Source organism: Ammodytes marinus, assembly GCF_949987685.1.
Source record: "Ammodytes marinus genome assembly, chromosome: 15".
NCBI lineage: Eukaryota > Metazoa > Chordata > Actinopteri > Uranoscopiformes > Ammodytidae > Ammodytes > Ammodytes marinus.
Window position 1 is genome coordinate 8,655,160 of NC_137219.1, and position 22,136 is coordinate 8,677,295.

The window sequence follows — 22,136 nt, forward strand, 5'->3', positions numbered from 1 at the left end:
ACACACACACACACACACACACACACACACACACACACACACTCTCTCTCTCTCTCTCTCACACACACTCTCACACACTCAAACGCACTCACTCACACTCACACACACACACACACACACACACACACACACACACACACACACACACACACACACACACACACACACACACACACACACACACACACACACACACACACACACACACACACACACACACACGAAAATAACGAGATACAATGATCATCAGGGGGTACAGTGCTGGTGTTCAGTGGATGTCACGCATGCTCAGACGTTATGATTAGTCCCCCCCTCCCCTCCCCTCTCTCTCTCTCTCCCTCCGTCTCTAGCTCCTCTTCGGCCGAGCTGTGGAGGAGCATCTGTTTCAGTGCTCAGAGAGAGAGAGAGAGAGAGAGAGAGAGAGAGAGAGAGAGAGAGAGAGAGAGAGAGAGAGAGAGAGGGAGATGGAAGAGCAGCAGGTCGACATAAGACGCACATTTCGCTCCCGCAGAGAGGAGTGAAGGTGGCCGCAGGTGACGGCTCTGTCTGGTCCGTGGCTCGCTGCCCTTGAAAATACTCTTTGACTAACGCAGGAGAAAGACGAGCAGAGAGTAGTGGCAGAGAAAGAAGAAAAAATGGCCATAAAGAGGTGATGGAGCGCTGGAGAGGCTCGGTAAATGACTATAAGGCTGAACGAGTGTAAAGTTCCACTGCTGGTCTGCGGGAAAGCAGGTGAGTTGATTGAAGCAGGGCAGGTGTTAAAAAAAAATGATTGAATTTTTATCAACAGTAGGTGTAGGCTACTAAACAGCCACCTGGCTGTTTATTGACCGGAGTACGTGATTCTAGTACACGAAATTACACACTAATTAGGAGACCGTCTGAGGGCTGAGTCGCGGGGTTGAGCGAAATTCCGCGTGCGCATGCATAGTGTGAGCGAGCGCGCGCTTCTCCTCCATTCAAAAATCATTCATGGGTCAGGCTTTCGTTATAATAGGCTATAGCTACAACATATAACATATAGGCTACATTGAGAAAATAAAACTGTGTCAGGGGCGGGGTTCGAAACGCTGTCTTTGCAGGTGCAGACGCCGCGCACAGTGTCTGAACCTCTGGCGTCACAGGGGCGCATCACCAAGGGACCTAGATAACCTTGAGAAAATAGGCTGCCTTCACACACACTCACACCCCCTCGCTTACCACATGGAATTACATAACATGCAAAAAAAAACAAAGACAACACACACACACACACACACACACACACACACACACACACACACACACACACACACACACACACACACACACACATATATATATATATACACACACACACACACACACACACACACACACACACACACACACACATATATATATACACACACACACACACACACACACACACACACACACAGACACACACACACACACACACACACACACACATATATAGGTTCTGTAACTGTCACCAAAATATTATATTTTGCAGAACATTATCTCATATCCATCTTACTTTGAATAGACTACATAAGCTATGACAGCTGCATATTGCATATTGCTTTCCAATTGTTAAATTATAAATAATGTAGGAGCACCAATTCTAAAGTGATTGGCCCATATAAATAGTCTATATCAAATGCCTAGGGGATGTTTATCGAATAAAATGTAGCAGAAGACGCATCATTAACTTTTTCCCTTTTAGATTTCATGGGAAAGTGTTCTCTGGAAACATGATCATTGTCTGCTGCTGTGTTCACTCTGGCTGGTAGCGGCTAACACACATCAGGGTTGTGTAAGGTGTAAAACAAGCTTTTGAGAGTATCAGCAGCAGCAGCACTGCAGGGGTAGGCTGCTATAGCCCGAACAATAAATATTAATGGACAATAGAAGAGGGGAGAGCAGTTAGACAGGAACATCCTGATAGCTTTGTGGTTTCATAAAAACAGCACGTTGGGTTTCATTTTACCTCTGTTGAGAGTAAACGATGAGATCGTCTCCAATATCATCGGCACAGATTCATGCCTGCTGTGGTTATTTGCTTGACTTGGTTCAGTGAAGCCGCACAGTTGTGAAATCAAGCCACAGTTTCATTCAAGCCAGGTTCATGGCTCATCATTGATTTTTTTGTACAGGGCATTTTTACAAGCTGGGAAGGGGGTAAATTGAGTTGTTTTAGGAGTTAGAAAAATAATTCATTTTCAAGTGATTTAGTCTGTACAACTTTCCCGAAAAAGCCCATATTTTCAGAGAAATATTTTTTTATATCCTGTTTTCGATCAAATAATGTATGAGCACTTGACCAGAGAGAAGCACACAGATGACACTCAGCTGTTGTGATTTGTAACAAGGCGATTTAGTAGTCTGTTTCTTGGGATTCATTTACATTTTCTCAGAGAGTATATACAGGCTATGGAGCCAGCCACACATTCACAGCCTAACCCTCACTCTGACCAAATCAAACAGACTGCACCACAAAGGATGTGAGAAACAGCAGCCGGCTGCCAAAAAAACTTCCTATACTGCAGTCAGATCATTCACACACAGACCTTTAAACTCATCAGGAAGATATAATGAAGCTGAAAGGCTTTTTTAATGATTCGAGGCATGTATGATAATTGTTAGGGTCATGTAATAGGCTAAAGATGCTACACATTTCTTCAACAATCAAATATTTTGCTATATACACCATGGTAATACCCTGATTGTACTAACTAGAACATTGTAGACAATCAAAGTAGAAGATTTCTTTGAGGCAACATTTTTTTTCTCGGTATGCTAGGCATTTCATTTTCTACATTAGCTACAAACAGGCCTTACTGTCATGTTATTTAATCCATATACACTGTCTTAAGGTTGATTTTCAAGAAGATATAGACCATCATGATATGTATATATTCACACCACATTTTAAATGTCCTATTCTGTAATGATTTCCTAATATATACCATCACATGCAAAAACAATGACTTCCCACATGGAGAGCTGCTAGCATTTTAATAAGTCGTGTTACATCACGTTGTGATTAGAGTGTAGATTGAGTGAGTTGCTATATCAATTATTCAAGTGAAGATGTGGTTGTGTTGTACATTTAGTTTTAGATAGACAGTTCATTTTAAACCTCTGCTTAACACTTTCTCCGTTCTCCATTCATTAATTATAATATCCCTACCAAAAGGCAATCTCTTTTTATAATTCTGCTTTGTTTATCTGATTTTGAATGGCAGTTCTACAGAATGCATTATATATATATATTCAATGGACATGTTAATATGGGATTCTTCAGTATAAAATAAAGATAGGGATTGGAAAGATATGGAGCCAATTTACCATGGATTGCTGGGTGTTGTATAACCTGGAATGCAGCAAAGCAGTGGGTATGTGCCCTACAGCACCTGCATGGTCGTATTGTTCTGCTGCAGAGAGCTGTTACTTCACCAGTAATAAGTTAATGATCCGTGGAGATGGACTTTAATGGAAATGTTATTGAGGTGGAGAAGGATTCGGAGAAGGGGGTAATTTAGAAGAGACATGGGTGGCAAGGATCCATAAACCATTTCTTAAGTGTAAAAGTGGACATATTTAACATTTGCACGGACTAAGAAATATCAGGGCTGGAATGAAAAACACTTTACTGTATAGGCTATTTCTTATTTTGGATGTATAGAGGGAGGCAGGGAGGGAGGGGAAGGGATAAAAGACAGAGCGAGTCATAATAGTTAGCAACAGAGAAAGAGATAAAAGACATTTGAGGCAGGAAGCATCTACTTGTGTAACTGTCATTGGAAACAATCTGTAACCCTCTCTAAAGGTCGTGTTATCCAAGAGGACTAAAAGTGAGTGATAATAGCCCTGCTAATCTGCCATTACGGTGCCAGTATGATTCAGCTAATATGAACTCAATGTGTGGACTCTTGCCACACAAAGAAAAAAAACACGATCGAACCGGTGATTTGCTCACGGACGCACGGAGCAGCTTACGTACATCCCCCTGCCAAAACACACATGGGAAAATCGTGAGTCACTGCTATAATTATCCGGGATGTTAAAGATATATGAGATATTGGGCGGCCTCTCCCTCAGTGAGACAGCGTCAGGCAGAAGAAGAGAGAGAGAGGATTTGCAGTAGTGTGTGTGTATGTTTGTATTTATTTCTTGTATGTAGCTCTAAAAGTGTCCTTTCTTCTTCTCTTCGCAGAGTGTCCGTCGCCACTGAAGACCTAAGATGGAGTCCACTCACCTCCTGGGCGGCTCTAAAAAGAGAGTCAAGATCCACCCTCAAACCGTCACGGCCAAATACGCCACGCACACCCCTTACTCCCCTCAGCCCGGTGTGCACACGCACTTCCCCCAGCCCGGGGACGAGGGCTACGACGATGCGCCGTCTTTCGAGGACTTCGGCTCCTTCCTGGAGGAGACGTCAGACAGGAAGCGGCTGACGGAAGGCAGGAAGTGGCCCTTGACTCTGTTTGGCTCCAAAGACAAGGACAAGGACTCGACAGCCGGCAGCAGCAGCAGCAAACCTCAGTCTTCTGGGGGAGGAGATGGTGGGAGCGAGGGCACGAGCAAAGGCACGGCAGCAAAGGCTTCTGGGAAAGGGGTAGGGAACCAGCTGGCCAGCTTCGGGGAGGCGTCGGTGTCCGCGTCTCGGCTCACCTGGGTGGGGCTGCTCGGCGCGGCGCTGGCTCACGGCTGTCTGATCGTATTGACCCGCCTGGCCTCCGAACGCTTCAGCCTCGGCCCCTTGTTCCTGCTGTTGGTCCGGTCCGTCCTGCAGCTGGCCTCTGTGGCTGCTCCGCTCTACAAGGGGGAGAACCCCTTTGGACCACAGGGCTACCGTCTGCGTCTGCTCTGCTACGGCCTCTCCTACTCCCTCTCCCTCTGCTGCGCCTACGCCTCCTTGACCTTCATATCCGTCGGTAACGGCACCACCACCTGGCGCCTAGCGACCACGGCGCTGTCGGCAACCCTGGCCTTCCTGCTATTGGAGGAGAGGCTGGCGTTGCCCGACGTGATCACCATAGCGGCGGGACTGTGCGGCTTGGGGCTGGCGTTGCTTCCCGAGGGGGCCGACGAGGGCAATTCGGACCCGGCGCCCACCGACCCTGTGGCGTTCTGGAAGGGCGCGTTTGGCTGGTCTCTCTCGGCCCTGGCGGGGCTGTGGATGGCCCTGGCGCTGGTCGGGTATCGTTCGCTCAAGGACAGGGTAGGGGTGGGCACGGCTTTGTTCACGGTGAGCTGGACTGGGTGTCTGCTAGCCCCGGCCTCCTTGGTGCTGCTCCAGGAGGGCTGGTCCTGGCCTTCGAGTGCCCCAGCTTGGGGTCTCGTTTTGGGCCTGGTCGCCTGCTCCGTTGCCGCATTTCTGGGGATGACGCACGCCCTCACACGACTCCACCCGGCCCTGGTCTCGGCCTCCCAGAGCCTGGAGGTACCCGTGGCCTTGCTGCTGCACCTGGCCGTGCTGCCGCTGGCCCCCAGCGCGCCGGAGGTGGTGGGGAGCGTGATGGTCATACTGAGCGTGGGTTGGCTGGTGGCCATTAAGCTGCTGCCTTCTCGCGGAGGGGGGCGGCGCCAGAGGGAGGAGTACGAGGAGATTCTGGACTCTCCCATCAAATAGACATCTCTTAAACACCTCATCCTTCTCTTCTCCCCCTCGCCCCCCCACCACACTCCCTCCTTCATGAGATTGTTACTAGTAGTGTACATAAGAGACTTGCTAAATGTTTATCGGAGCTTTATCTATTTTGTATCGTCCTCATTTTGCTTTTTTGGGGAAAGTGCCAATATTGTGTGTTGTGTGTTATGGTGACTATACGTGATGTGACATTAAAATCAATGTGACAAACACAAGTTATACTGACGCCGCTTGTCATTAGCATCTCGCCTCCTTAAGAGGTTGTGCATGTGTGTGTGTGTGTGTGTGTGTGTGTGTGTGTGTGTGTGCGTGTGTGTGCGTGTGTGCTTGCGTGCGCGTGTGTGTGTGTGCGTGCGCGTGTGCGTGTGCGTGTGTGTGTGTACAATGTCTACATTTTACAGGACCCTAATGTCAGTCACTTTTACCAGCCAGCTGAGAGTAGGCCAATGATTGATGCAATCTATTTGCTCCGCCGGTGGCTGGCAGGAGAGACACAAAACAGGAGATGCGGAGAGAGGCAGGAGAGAGAGACACACAATCAGGGGAAGATAGATGGTGGGTAGAGGGAGGAGATGATGGGATTGGCATACAGATAAGAAGCAGGGGAAAGAAGAGAGTGATGGCAAATGACGAAAACGGAGATGAAAGAGAAGTATAAGCCCAGGGCAGAGAAAGGGAGGCTTCTGATGGTGACTGTCTATTTAGCTGGGGCTAACCAGATGGCTGTTATAAAAAACACTGTGTGTGGGGAACAGTCATTATGCGTAATAGGTACCTGTCAGACACATAGTACATTATGTCATTCTCTTTCTCCGCTTCTCTCTCTCTCTACCTATTTTTCCTCATTTTTAGCCTCCTGCTTTCCTTTTTTCCGCTCAGTTTTTCTTTAAAATTGAATGAAGCAACATGACGTGACACTAAAAAGCTACCATTCACTAAAATCCCTAAGCACACACTGCACAGATGGAGGCTTCTTAGTGAAAATAAGTGCCCCCGCATTCAACCAAGCATGGTGCTTATGTTTGCTTGTGTTTGCTTCATGCTAGATACCACGGTGAAACAGGTGTAGCAGGATGTAGAGACATGACATTTAACTACTATCCTTGTTGCTCCATCTCAACGCCCTCTTGGCATCTTGTTAGTAGCCTGGGACATTTAAAATATGTGAAAAAAAAGATCTTCACCCAGCTGCAAATTCATATGAAATGGTGCAGGCACACACACACACACAAACACACACACACACACACACACACACACACACACACACACACACACACACACACACAAGCAGAAGTTATGCATTGATGCCATGCCATGCCATGGTTGTCAGCCTTTCATTAGTGAAAATACTCGGTGATGTCAGTGGGCTGGCCTAATTAAATTCACATACGGTTCAAATATTCTTTGTTGCTATATTATGTCCAATGATGGAATTTAACAACGGACATTCAGTGAAGCACTCAAAGTACTTGAGTATTTCATTTTTCACTTAACCTTTATTTATACTTATATGTATATAGTATACTCCAAGTTATTCTACCCCATATTCTGCTTACAGGTTAATACATAAGTAATAATTATGGAAATAATATAGTCTGTATTATATCACTGACTGGAGTCTTTCTGCTGCATAATAAGTACTTTTGCTTTTGACCGTAGCTGAATTTTGCCTGTTTACTGTGAACAGTATCACTCCTTTACATATTTTAAGGATCTGAATACTTCTTTCAGTACTGATTTATCCCTGCCATCCTCCTCACTTTCTCTCATTCCTTCTACTAACATATTTATACTAATAAATGACTAATTGAGAACAACGAACACTAAAAAACAATGAAGAGGTGATCCTGGACCAATAACACCAAACTGTCATATTAAAATATGTGGAAAGTACCTCAAGTGAACACCAGCCAAGCCACTGTGTAATGTATAAAAAATTATGTTAATAGTGTGTGTGTGTGTGTGTGTGTGTGTTCAGGAGGGACCGGCGGCAGTGTAATAAGCTCTGGCACGGTTTCATAAAAGCTGTGAGCATTGTGAGTTGTGGCCCCTCCTCATACAGACTCTTAAAGCAGCTAATGAGAGGGCTAGGCCTGCCCAGTATAACACATAATACAAAACTAATAATACAACACTATGACACTGGCAAAAGGAAGTGTTGGCATGTGCACGAAAGTGTAAGCAAAAAAAACTAAACAAACACGAGATGATTACCGTGTGGGAGGAGGGAGGAAACCTTTCCACAAGGCGGGTTGGGCTGTTTAATACGTTTTAATTCCAACATGGTAAAAACCCAAAACTTTTATGGTACTTTTAAATACATTGTTAGCAGACATAAACATGCTCACATATAAAAAAATAAAAAAAAAGTAACAATAAAAAAAACGACTGCAAAATCCTTAGCGCTGGAGTGTATCCAGCCTCCATCTTTGACTATTCTCTCCCTTTTTGCAATTCATGTGTCCCCTCTGTCCTTCTGTGACGTCCCCGCCTGCTCTATCACTCGGCTCAGCTGCAGGTGAACCTTCTGCAGCTCTGTCGCTATGGAAACCAGGGCCCTCTGCATTGTGGTGGCCGCATCCAGCGGTGCAGTAGTCGCATCCTGCTCCTTAGGGTCAGATAAGAAGGGCTTTGTCCCAAACGGTGGCCATAAACCTCTGGGTCGCGGTGTTGGTTGTTGGTGCCCCATCCCTCTGTCTACTCTGTGGCCCCTTTCTTCCTCCAGACGCTTCAGCCGGGCGTTCCCCTCATGGCTGCTGTGTAGGAGCTGATGCAAGGTAGCGTTGAACCTCCTCTCCCTCTCTGCTCCCTCTTCTTGTAGCTTAACGAAGCCTCTATGTAGCCTGACACTGGCCTGCTCTGCTTGCCCCCGACACGCTGACTCCAGGCTGGGTAGACACTGTTGGCATGTCCCCTTGGTGGTCAATTTGTCCACTTGGTTCCTGAGAAAAAGCATTCCTCCACAGCATTGCCCCAGAGAGTCCAGCAGCATGTTCTGCCTCATGTGGGAGTTCTCCAGAGCGATGAAAAGCTTGTCCCAGCGAGAGAACTCCGCAGCCTGGCACGGTGTCATCGGAGTTTCCCCTGCATAGACAACAGCCACAAGGATGCATCGGTTATACAATCTTGAAGTCAGTTTTAAAGTTACAATGAAAATAAATGAAGATATTAACATTACTGTTTATTTAATTTGGTAACACTTCTATTATAAAACTATACCTTTATTGTCAAAATCAGGTATAACATGCACTTAAATGTTGGAATAGTGATTGGAAAAAGAAATACTGGGTAGGCTACCTAAGGACACATTACTGGAAATAAAGTTTGGGAAAATGGTGTAAAACAAAAACTTACAACTAAAAAAGCTCAGATGAAAGTAGCCTACATGTTGATGAACATATCAAATACATGGGTTATGTTTCCCCTTCCATGACGGTTTAAGATCATCTGCATAAAAACACACATTATATTGAAGTAGAAGAGATCTACTGTATGTAGTGAAAATAATTGGAGCAACTATATGCATGGCAGCCTTTAATTACCTTTGAAAACTAACAAATCAAGGTGTGTTGATGCATTTTGTAATCAAAACACACAAGAAGGCTTTTATTGGCTCAATTAAATCCGACATGACAGCTGTGCACAAATTCTTCCATCTTCCATTCTGCCATCTGTTCAAACAAAGAAGCAAAACAAAAGAGACAAAAGGACAAAAATAAACGAAAACTCACCCTCCTGCTGGTCCTGAGAGATCTCGTTGTCATAGTTATCCGCGTAGTTCCCTTCGTACTCGACTTCATTCACACACAACGACGCGCCCACCAAGCCCAGCAGCACACACAGCCCACGCCAGAACCCGAAAACGTGCATCATGGAGCTCTGAATTTGTCGCTTTTTTGAAAGAAATATTACAAACACATATCTGGTAATGTATGTATTTGTCACCCAGTTTTCCAGCTGCTCGTGTCACAAACTCCCCTTGCACTATATGTGAAACTCTCTCACACTGAGCCAACTGTTGCAAGTGCTGAATTTATAACGGGCCCAGAAGGAGGGAAGTGAAGGAGGGTGGGGCCGAGGTGGTGGTGGGGGTGCTGTGGAGGTTGGGTGAGTAATGCTTCAGTGGAGGTAACATGTCAAAAGTCAAACTGAATGGGAAATAGGGACATTATGGGGAAAGACAGGGGAGTGTATGATTTGGAGTACAAGGAGGGGGAGGGGGGATGGAGGGATGGAGGGAGGAAAAAAAAGTGAAATAGGGAGAAAGGTAGACTCACCAGGAACAACAAAAAATCAAAAAAAGAATCAAAACCCGACAAGTTAAAAAACAGATTCCACCTTCACTTAAATTTCCAATATTTTTGCCTCTAAATCAGATAATGGAGTGCAGTTCTACCCCTCTCTATGCTATGTATACTAAATAAGACAAAGAATCAGAACAGAATGAATATTAGACGCAAAGCTCTTCCATAGTAGTTGTACTAAAGGGAAGAAATGTATATATTTGAATTGAAAAATATACAATTATGTACCAACATAGAAACGCATAACACAATGAGCAGATTTTCTCTCATTTTAGTAATCAGTTGCCAAAATATAATGATTCCTCCGAGTCTTTATTTGTCATCGCAAGAAGCACATCATTGTTGTGAGCTTCTCTCTTAACTCCTTTATAACCGAGTTTATTTAGATTTCACGCAGGATAATTTCACCCACGCGTCTCTCTACATCCGTCTGCCTCTTTAACCTTTTTACTGATGAGTCAGACTCCCCCCTGCTCTATGCATCAACACCAAATCCCTTAACCCTAACAATATTGCAACATTGCAGAGTCTGGTTTATATTTTAAGATGGAAATGAGTTTGTTTTTCACCACTTCAAATCAAATTGTGTTGCTTAACGACACTGTGAACTTTGCTTCCTGGCTGTGACTGTATTTTGTTGCCTGGTTACGTTGTCGATTAAACATTCAGTGAGGGAGAATTATGCATTACTGGACTCTTGGCAAAGCCCAAACGACTCTATCTATATAGTGAGAGGGCCTTTGGTCAACAGGTGTTGAGGTTAAGCAGCAAAAGGACATGTCAAGGTAGAAGGAAAAAGCCCTGACCTTTCTACTCTCTGCAGACCTCTAGACTGAGACCCCCCCCCCCCCCCCCACACACACACACACACACACCTGTAGATGTCAGCATGTCTGCCAGTAAACATGTATGATTTTGTGTGTGTGGCAGATTGTAACTGTAGCAGAGGGACCAAATCAAATCAGGAGCTGGCAGGTTTATCTCAGGAAAGGAGAGAACATGCAGAGAAGAGGGCAAAGGTGGATAGTAGGTGAGGAAAGGTACACAGGGACAGAGGAAATCTGTATAATATTTTCCTTCCTCGCTCTAGCAAAAAATACCTCACAAGTGTGTGCATTTCCCTGGCCATTCATAGTCTAAAACTTGCAATTGTTGACATCAAATTCAGTGAGAATGCGTGTCAGGCAATCTCAGATTTTCTTGTCCTCGTCAGTGCCAATCCATGGCATTTTCACCGCTTGTGTTTCTTCTATTTAGGTCATCATGTGACTGTATTTAAAGGGAGCTACATTTATCAGCAGCCACCAGACGCTGTTTACCGCCCCCACCTGCACACACCACACCTACAGTTTAGCTGACACACAGAAGAACACTCCCGGCTGGCAGTGACGGGGGGAGGAGTGATGAGAGATGAAGGACTGAATAAAACATAATAACACATACAGGAAATATGGGAAAGGGGAAATAAAGATAGATATATAATGGAAGTTGTTTTTAATGACTCGATCTGTCCTTGAATTTTATTAAGACCGGATAAAATTAGAAGAGAACAGATTTTGTCGTATGGCCTGTTCTGACTAAACCAGAGAGACAGGGGAAAATGGGACACTGGGTGTTGTCAGCAGAACTTCCATTGCTTTAAAAACAGAGCCATTTAAAAGAGTAACGGGACTCTACTGATGGACAAACTGCAAACAGACACCAACACAGCAAAGTCAGCCAACACAGGCCACTTTTATGAGAAGTGGGTGCGTCCCTTTTTATCCCCAATCTGTAGCAAGTGAGGGGAGGGGAGGAAACCATGGAGATATGATTAAATAAAATACAGTATGCTGTGAAGACAATAGAGCCATTATAAGAATATGGCCTTTTTATTATTAGGTCTAATGATGTTTAAAGGATTGTACAAGTCGATAATTATGTTGTACTAAAAACAGTGACGAAACGAGACAAAGTTAGGATTAAAATAATACAATAATCTTGGTTAAGAAAAGACCATGCCCTGCTGAAGCAGTGGTTGTTTCATATAAGGTTTTCTGATTGGGAAGCAGGCAGTACGTTTAGTAATCATCTCTCAGGTAAGACTCATTGTGCCAAAGTCAATGGGCACAGTACAAACTGGCTTACCATACTAAATGGAGTACATCAGGGCTCTGTGCTGGGCCCGTTCTTATTTTCTCTTTTTACATTAATTATTAAGGTTTTAATGCACATGGGACTAAAACTCCAGTATCATTGCATTCTGTGAAGCAGTTATTAAGGAAGAGTTATTAGAGTTCAGAGTGAGACAATTCACATTACCTGCCGATTCAAATATCAAGGTACAGTATTCACACTTTTTGAAGAGAAGGCTGGTTGCCACCACCTTTTTACTGGCTCTGGTGACTTTCTTATCATGGTATATGAATGCATCTGCACAGTGTTTACACATGGTGGACTCTTGGCTGTCCATCTCTGTCCAGCTTTCCACAGTATATTTTTTAATTCTATTCTGCGAATATCACCATTGTATTATTTCTGCAACTTTCAATTAACACTTTTGTCCTAAAATGTAAGAATCCATTCTTAATTGTGTCCGTTTTGGCTTAGTATCCTTGTTTCAACATTAGTATGCTTATATTACCTAATCTGTTCTCTGATTTCGTATTTTTCCCAGCATTTTTTAAATCTGCAGTATTGGCCAGGTCTCCCTTGCAAAATAGGTTTTAAACCTCACTGGGATATACCAGGTTAAATATGTCTCTATAACTAAATACTGTACCTATCTATAGAAGTATTATCCGTCTGTGCCCCTCGGGAAAAGGACAGGACCGAAACAAATATAATTAGAAAGATCCCAATTCTCTTTTATCTGCTTTCATAACTCACTCATGTCAACCAGAGCTGCAAAGCATCATTCTAGCTTCCACTTCCTTCCTGTATGAGCAGAAAATCACATGAAAACCAGAGAGAGAGAGAGAGAGAGTGCTGCTGTCTGCTGAGGATACGAATAGCATACCGGAAATTAAAAATAAAAATTAGTTGGAAACAGCAAGGACATGCTGTATCAGTGTGGTGGAAAAGCACTCGCAAGCAGTGATGGACAGATTGAAGAGAATCTATTCGTGTTTGGCTGAGTCATAGGAAAGCTACAGGAAAATAAACACTATTAAATCTGCCTTCAAGCACTAGTTAGTGTCCTATGTGAGGCTCCTCTGAAATGTAGAGCTGGTAGAAGTGTGATATCATTTTTTTTATAGTTGTCTTGGCTCGCAAGCCTCCTGACTGTACTCAAGATCAATATCACATAACCTGTGCCTAATCGATCTAATCTGTTTTTACAGCCTCAGATGGGAAAGAGGCGAAGAAGGAGGGAAATACTACACACAAACAGTCTTAGACTTTGCTTTAATTTCCTGGATCATTTGTCCCCAATTGAACAAGCCGTCCCCAATCAACATGTCTCAAGTCTTGTGTGTGTCCCCGAAAGTTGCTTAAGTCAGAAACTCCCACACACACACACACACACACACACACACACACACACACACACACACACAAACTTGCCAATATTTTAGGAGCAATATTATTAATATCAAAAGGATAATGAGGTCTGTTGGTATATAACGTTTACAACAAGCGTATGCACACATACGTCACATATACTGCAATCAGTGAAGCAAGCCATTCTTAACTGCAGGCTTTACAGTGTGTCAGTCAGCATGGTATTTAATATTACTGGACTTGGCTTGGGAAGCCTGATCAAAACCTCTGCCTGGAAATGATCACGTGTGTGTAAATCTAGGTCAGTAGGTTTGGCTGGTATGAGTAAGAAACCTCTTTCAACAAAGAAATAACAGAAATGTCTAGCCTGGAGAACAAAGATATAGAATCCACACTTGCTTGGATTAATTTGCATATTTATTTATGGATCAATGGAAAACACCAACCTCGCAATGACAGCAGCTCGATATACAACATGTGGCTCAGTTAAGACTGCCTGTACACACGGTTTCAAGTAGATTTATGAACATTATAGCTATTGACACACACAAATCTTTACATATCAAGACAAAGGCATAGAGCGTAGTGCTGCTGGGTGATTACATCAGCAGGGTCAGTGCTACATATGTGTGTGTTTCCATCCAGAGAATCCCCAGAGTGGACCCACACCACTGTAGAGCAAGGCAGCCCCTCACAGAGAAAATGAACAACATCTGGACTTGGAAACTTCTACCCGTTTCTACTAATGGAGGGTTAAAGGGGTTTGTGTAGGGGGAAACACCCTGAGTGTGTATGTGGAAACATATTTTGTACCACGCTAAAGCATAAAGGTCCTCTTTAGCATGGTGTTTTGTCACCTCGCCGGACTCCCTAACACACGTAAGTGACAAGTTGCATACGGAAAATTACCTCAGCTTGTAGAAACACAAGTCAGTCACACGCATTTATAATATACACACACTTCCCTTTTAAATGTGTCACAGGTTTGGGTGAGCTGTAAATACAGGTGAGTGCTTATGGGTCACTGACAGACACAGACACACACACACACACACACACACGGAATTGATGTTTTTTTACACCAAAAAATGCACACACATTCATACAATTGGCACAAAGCTTAATTAGTTCTCTCATTTAGCTGAAAGTAAAAATAAAGATGTAGTTTCGCAGACCAGAAAAAACCATTGCTACATGAAGGGACTGATACTCAACAGCCATCATCTTTATACAACATGAATAGTATATGAATATGGCTAAAGGCTAAACATGATTGTGGCACTATATCACGTTTAGAAAAATAAGCACTTTTACAACCACTTCACATTATCTTCCCCACATGAATAATTAAAAGCTTTTTTAGTTACCATACCACATGTTATGATTGTCTATCTACCCATTTCTAATACAGTAGTGTATTGACGAGTAAACAGTGCTAATTTACATTGCTCTAAATCAGCTTAATGTCCATTCAAATTCTATCTGAGCTGATGTGCGTTTGGCAAAGTCACATGATCCCTTGCCAGATGTAAGTCTCTACTCAACCACTTCCTCCTGATTGGCTGTCGGTGAGTCCTGAACGTCTCCTCTATTAATGGTGGGCAGCTCGCTTGCCGTTTCATTGGTTGTTTGGGACTCAGCTGCCATGCCATTGGTTGTCGAGGTCTCACTAGCCATGATGTCATCGGTTGTTATGGTCTCACCAGCTTCTACCGCATTTTCTGTTTGGGACTTGTTCGAGGTTCCACTGAGTTCAGAAGGTGGCGAAGCAGTTTCTGTTGTAGTTGTTACAGTCAGACTACCTGCTGCACCATTGGTTATTATTGCAGCTGTTGCTCTGTTTGTTGTTGTGAATGCTGAGATCTGATCTGTTGGGTGGTTATCTGAATTAGATAAACAGACCTCATCAAAGCCCTGGTCAGCTACTGAACAGTTGTTGCTGGTTGCCTGGCCATCAGTGAAGGAGTTGTTGTTGTTACTGTTGATATTTGACCTATCAGGTGGCTGTGTTGTTAATAAAGAGGGACCAGTTGTTGTTTTTTCCGATCCGGGTTGTGGATTGGCAGGTGAGGAATCCTGGTTGAAGTTTGAATTTTGGTGGCCGTCTATGTGAATTGGAGTGATCTGATCTATCCCGACGAGCCCATTGGCTACATGGTGGTTGCTTGTTGACGGCTGATCGACTGCATTGCTTATCTCTGACTGCCAGTTATTGGAGCAGAGGACAGCTGGAATGCTGCAAAGGAGAAATTGCATCATAACCAAGTCGTTCATGTGAACAAATTCATCTGCTTTAAAAGATTATTCTCAATAGTCTTGTGTTCTTTGTGAGACCAGATGTCCTGGCTCCATCTTTGTGGTAAAAGCTGGGCATCTCCACGCTTACGGAGATCTTTTGCCAACCGGTTTATAGAGTTGAATAAAAATGTAATCCCATGTTTCACATGCATAGATTTGGGAGTGATATTTTCAATTAAGTTTCTGTAGAAAATAGTTTTGAACAGTTTTTCTTCCATCCTATCCGACAGAAGGCACATTAAAAGTGCATTTTGTGACCCTGCAAAAACACTATACCTCCAAAATATCAAATTCTATGAGCTCAGAAAGACCGACCTGTTTTAAGTTTGATGACATTGCATTTTTTGTGTCATTCTGATTTTTCAATTCTTTAAAATAGACGAATAAATAGTAGAATTTCCTCAAACCATAAAGGACCACTTAATCGAATTTGCTATAATTGGAGGGGAATGGTTTTCACTGTAAAACTCTATCCTCAATTAAGATAACGTATAGCAATGGCCAAATAGCAAAATAAATCAAAGATGGACTCCCATGCATTATTATTTTATTCAACAATGATTACCTTACACTAGGTTGTGATAAGCTAAACATACACACCTGGCGAGCTGTTTGTGAAGCTCCTGAGCTTGTTGGTTGCACTGGTCGAAGTAACAGGCCTGAGCCTCCACAAAGTCAGTCAGGCTCCTCATGTGGTTGGTCTGAAAAATAAATGACAACACAAGATGAATAAATAAAATGGGAAAAAAGGAAAAAGCTATGATAAAAATATAATAAAAACTAAATAATGTAATTTGCATTCGGTATTCATAAACTGACATTTGTGTTTGTATGAAAAACTACAGTTTCGAAAACAGAACACCTAAGACTTTTGTTGGCATTGGGTTCTTCAAAGTGTGTGTCTGTGGATAGTTCATGTGACAATTACACAAACAGTTATACAAATAATTACCAAGCTTGAGATGTATCATGAGATTCTATTTTTCATTATTCAGTGTGTGTGTGTGTGTGTGTGTGTGCGTTCTTGTGTACATACATGCGTGTTGCTGAGTCCTTCCACAACACGTCTTGTAGTTTCCGACTGTCGATCGAACAGACTCTGACAGATTCTCAGCTCCATCTCTGCCTACACACAAAATAAATTGTTATGTCCTTTCGAATTATGTTCAACCATTATTTATGGTTCTATTATTATTTATGGAAATGCTCTATTAGTGAAAAAAGAAAATCCCAGAAGGGCATATGTCTAAAGGAATTCAACAATAGAAAGAAAACGATTACTACAACTAACAACAAACGCATTTCAAAACAATGTGATGACTGCTGGCAGTGTATGCAGTATATATATTCTACCTCTGTTAAAGCGGCTACGAGTAACATTTAAATATCTTTTAAACAGCCTCATGTTTCCTCTGATAATCATAAATTACCTTTAACAGCAAACGAGACCATCAGTGCAAAGAAAGACGTTTTTATATAGTTTTTATCACTGCTTTTGGTCTGGTCGCACACCCAGTCCGATTTTCGGTTCGCTCGTGCAGGCTCTATGGTCACATATCCGTATTGGTCGCAGATTTCAGTGTGGCGCTGCAACGCGATTTGAGAAGCCTATCCCTCCAGGTGAGGGAAGGGGAGCGGGAGCCTTGTTTGAGACAGTTATTTGTCGTCATAATGACTGATAACGAGGCTGAACCATCAAAGAAAAAAAAGAGAATGCAATGAAGAAAAGCTAAAAGGGAGAGTGATATAGGCTATGGGCGGGACGAGGGCATTGCCAAGCAACGTGTATACAATTTCACGAGAGCGAAACTAGACTGCAGTGTTTACTCCTAAATGAATGAGCGGTTGGTACTAACACAAAGTTTGCTTTGCTTCACCATCATCAGATAACCATTATCTGAAATAGTCATTATTTACATTAACAACACAAACACATTACCTCATCGTGATCCATACTAACTGCCGTCTCTCGTTCATTCGCTTTCTGTGAGGACACGTAATCTTTCAGCTCCGTGAGAGAGAGTAGTTAGGTGACGCTGCTGCATCAACTCATTGCAATCAGGTGTGTGTAGCACTGACTGGCATTAGTTGATGCAGTGTCAAAACCACTCTCACGGAGCCGAAAAGAGTCCTCACACTTTCAACACACGGACATGCACTATATTGCGCCCTTCTCAGTTCACACTCACACGCCTGGCACGAGCTAGAAAACAGCTTTGCGACAGCGGGCGTCGTAAAAATACTACCGCTTTTGTCCAAAGGGGACGCCAATGTGCCATGTTACTCGTAGTGGCTTTAAGCATGATGAACACTTAAATATCAGATCCTGTGTGCGTGCAAAGATAAACATGAACTCACCTGAGAGATTTCCTGAGCCCAGATCTGATTGGATGAGAGAGACAGAGCATATACTTGACTTATTCAATGACCAAACAGAATGTCCAGCTGGGCCTGTCAAAGTTCACGCCCATTTATTACAGTCACTGACCTTCAGCCATTTAACACGCAGGAAGCTGAACATGTAGGAGACATGAGCCGTGTAGTCGTCTTCCAGCGGGTTGGCATTCAGGTTCTGAAAGAGATGTGGGGAAAAAAGCACAGGGTTGGAATACCAAATGAACTGTATGACAGAGAAGGGATTTTATTGTGTTTCTGGATTGATCCAGGCATGATGTATTTTAAGGCTATGTTTCTAAACAAGGTTAAGACATGGCTTTCCGACAACTATAACTGCACACATTAATCTCCGTCAGACGTGACGGGTGTGTTTGATGTGACATAGTCTTAGTCATTGTTGCTGCCGTGCCATCTCTGCTACCTGCCTGCATGTTCTGTCTTACGTGCTTCTAATGTGACCCTTGTGGCCTCTTTTTCCTTGTCTCCTGTGTATTTGTGTTGTTGAACTGCCTTGATATGTAAGCCATCATCTGTGCTTGCTTGTTTGTTCTTGCTCCAACTGTGTGCAATATGTTTGTTTGTCTTTTTCCCCTTTTGCTTAGGCCTGCTGTAATTATAAATGTAATGTAATGTATTTCATTTTTATTTAACTTTTTATTTAATTTTTTATTTTAACTAATGTATTTTAGGTTGCCTACTGACAACTGGCCGGCGACTACAGCTGGAAATTAGCCAAATAGGCTAAAGCTGCTCCTTTTACTGTAACATTAATCAAAGGAGACTGTCCACAATACTGTAAACAAATAAACTAAACTTAACTAAACTAAAGTCAGGACATTGTAACTCACTCTGGCCTCTCGGTCGGCCTCATGGGCTTTCCTCAGTCTGGTAGTGGCTATGTCCAAGTCCAAACGCTTATTCAACAACATCTTGCGCTCATCCTATGAAAAAATACACACACAAACTTTTCAAAAACCATGTTACGTACATTAACAATTTATGTACAACAGATTGACCATAAACACAGGAAGAACTTAGAGAAACAATTACAGAGAATGTGACCAAAAACATAAATCATAATGGTGATGTGTGTGTGTATGTGTTTACATGTGTGTTACCTGTATGGCTCTGTATTCACCCTCGGTGAAACTCCTCAGAGGAGTGAGAAAGTGGATGTTTGTGCTTTGGACAAACTTCCTCTCTGCCTCGCCGAGCTGCTTCTGAGCGTCTCCACATCTGATCAGTGCCGTTCCTGAACAAAAACAATACTACTGTTAAAATAAAATAAAATAAAATAAAATAAAATAAAATAAAATAAAATAAAATAAAATAAAATAAAATAAAATAAAATAAAATAAAATAAAATAAAATAAAATAAAATAAAATAAAATAAAATAAAATAAAATAAAATAAAATAAAATAAAATAAAATAAAATAAAATAAAATAAAATAAAATAAAATAAAATAAAATAAAATAAAATAAAATAAAATAAAATAAAATAAAATCACACTGACAACATTTCAAATCATCCACATCAATGTATACTCACCATAGGGTGTGTTGGAGCCTATTTCCATCCCAGCCTGGGTCATTTCGTCTCCCAGTGCCTCGTGTGCACGAGGACGGGGAGGGACATTCCAATCCAGATGCTTATACAGTTGGTCCTCTAACCGCGCTCCTGTTGAGTAGAGATCAATGAGCTCAATTCAGGTTCAAGCAAGGATCATATTTTTTCTCAAAGGGCACTAAAAAATGTATTTTGATTATGTTATGTCGGTTAAGGAGAAGCTATAAGACTAATATAAATATTTTCTTGATATTTTTTTTATTGGCTCTGAGATCTGAGCTAAAAAACAAATCCTTCACAAAAGGATTCGACCTTTAAAAGGGTGCCAAAGACTGGTCTTTAAAGGTTAAATCATAGACTGGGTTACATTCAATAATTTAATAGTCAACGCATGGTATTGACATAATACTGTATTCTAAGCATTGTAAACCGATATTTTATAAATTAAGCTTGCAAACTGCTGGTCCCTGTCATAAAAGCCCATACCTGAGGTAAGCAAAAAATGTTTGTTCATATAGACTAAAAACCTTCGGCCGATAGATAAACACGACATGGCCGACGTATTTATATCCTTTTGATGCTGAACCACTCATAGGATAATTTATTTCGGGCAACCTAATGGTCATTTTATTTGATAGATTACAGACCATGTCCATTTATAATTCCATTAAGTGAGGTAACTGGATTCAGACGGGGAAAAGCATAACCATCTGCCCTTATTCATCTGAACAGGCCCACTACTAACAGTCAAAGCAATTAGAGCTGATGTAGCCTTCAGCATTATGTGGTTTTATGTAGACCATAATTGCCAGTGCCCACTTGTTGGTGTTAGTGCATGCAGCTTGTGGTTTGGTGCAAAGTGGGGGAGGATGATGTGTTTATCAGGGCTAAAATATTTGGCCAGGTGAATCTGAATAGAGTAAACGTATTATAGTCCTACTTTAGGCTATGTTTGAAGATGTTGATGATATGAATCTTTGAAATCACAGCTGAGCCACCACCAACACCATGGATACATTAATACAGATCATTAATACCACCAAATAAACAATCTCTCACCAGGGCTGGGCTGCAGTAAAACCTCAGTCTGGGAGATGATCTGGTCCGTCCAGGTCTTGGTGGCGTCAGCCCGGGCCAGGAGCTCCTCGAGCCCGGGTTCCAGCTCTGTCTTGTCTGCCTGGCCAAGACTCTCCCCGGTGTACTGGAATTACAAGATAGCATCATATGCATTTAAGTCACACATACTAGCCACTTTACAATGAAGATGTGTTGAACACAGGGCTACGTACTTTTTATTGTATAATTGTAAACAAACACAGCAACCTACTATAATGACTGCTAGGGAATATGTTAATGACGTTTAATAACAATAGGCCACGGGAACAAGCTCATTAATTACTCGTAAACGTTATCTTACTCGTATTTCTTTTTCTTTTGGTGTTCTTTTTGTACCTGAACAGCCCGGTTGATGAACTGCCCAGCATCCACAGCCAACCGGGTCAAATCCATGGCAACGTCCCCAAGGTCGCGCGCTGTCCTCGGCGGTCCAACACAACGTTAACGGTCCAGCAGGACGGAGCTATAAAAAGCCCACAGACCAACGATAACAGTTTTGCGACCCCGCCATTGCTCCTCATCCGCTGACCGTCTCCCAGCCTCTCCCTCGGTGAGCCAGATTATACGTTCCGTTAACACCGACCAGCGCAGAACAACATGATGACGAGCCAAGTCCAAGCACCTGCGTGTGCTGTTGACAGTTTATCCTCCGGCCATGCTGAATACACCGTATGAAGTGCTGCTCAGCTGTGGGCACTGCTGTTTACAACTTCGGTTCAACCGTAACGACTATTTTCGCTATGCATAGAATGTCCCTTTATCTTGTATTTTGTGCCACTATCGTAATGTAGTAGGACTTTTAATTTGCATCACTGCAGGGTGTAACGTCCAATGTATTTCAAATATCAGTGCGTTTAACATCAAAAAAATTGTTTAAAAGCAGCTACCTATTTAGAAAATAGTTTTAAACAGGGTCCATAGTGGAAATCCTGCTATAAATCTAAACGAAGATATTTTTAGAAATGACAGACTTCCGGTCGTCACTTTCAGAATAAAAGCATAATCTCATTCTCTACAAACCTACACAAAATAATTTAACTGCAAAATGCAATAAAACATGAATTACAGGCTGCATTGATAACTATTCTAGGAACAATTATACTGCAGCATCTTGGCAACAAAAAAATACATTATGAATGTAAATAGAGCATTGTGCAGGTCACAAAGGCGGGTTTGTTTCCCCCAGAAATAAGCTCCAGCACACGCATACAAATCATGCCACCAAGCAGATGAGAAAAAAAAATAAAAGTCCAAATTGAAATCCTCAAAAAAAGCAAGTATCCAGAGTTGGTTTTGGAGGCTTCTGTTGATTATAAACGAGCATTAAAG

At 42.5% G+C, this 22,136-nt stretch overlaps 3 protein-coding genes across 3 annotated transcripts; 1 reads left to right on the plus strand and 2 right to left on the minus strand.

Moving 5' to 3' along the window:
* Positions 1–602: 602 nt before the first annotated feature.
* slc35g2a (solute carrier family 35 member G2a) lies at positions 603–5,770 on the plus strand. The gene is made up of 2 exons (XM_080042603.1): positions 603–732; positions 4,202–5,770. The coding sequence occupies exon 2, from the start codon at positions 4,229–4,231 to the stop codon at positions 5,618–5,620; it is 1,392 nt and encodes a 463-aa protein (XP_079898729.1). The 5' UTR covers positions 603–732; positions 4,202–4,228; the 3' UTR covers positions 5,621–5,770.
* A 2,132-nt stretch (positions 5,771–7,902) lies between these two features.
* On the minus strand, positions 7,903–9,630 carry LOC307261340 (pentraxin-related protein PTX3-like). Its single transcript, XM_080041857.1, has 2 exons — positions 9,373–9,630; positions 7,903–8,725 (listed from the first exon to the last, which is right to left on the minus strand). The coding sequence occupies exons 1-2, from the start codon at positions 9,512–9,514 to the stop codon at positions 8,097–8,099; spliced, it is 771 nt and encodes a 256-aa protein (XP_079897983.1). The 5' UTR covers positions 9,515–9,630; the 3' UTR covers positions 7,903–8,096.
* A 5,334-nt stretch (positions 9,631–14,964) lies between these two features.
* LOC307261650 (endophilin-B1-like) lies at positions 14,965–21,245 on the minus strand (the record flags this gene model as incomplete). The annotated part of the gene is made up of 10 exons (XM_080042233.1): positions 21,144–21,245; positions 20,751–20,892; positions 19,674–19,802; positions 19,242–19,375; positions 18,972–19,064; positions 18,215–18,298; positions 18,085–18,108; positions 16,763–16,852; positions 16,327–16,427; positions 14,965–15,664 (listed from the first exon to the last, which is right to left on the minus strand). The coding sequence occupies exons 1-10, from the start codon at positions 21,198–21,200 to the stop codon at positions 14,965–14,967; spliced, it is 1,554 nt and encodes a 517-aa protein (XP_079898359.1). The 5' UTR covers positions 21,201–21,245.
* Between the last annotated feature and the right edge of the window lie 891 nt (positions 21,246–22,136).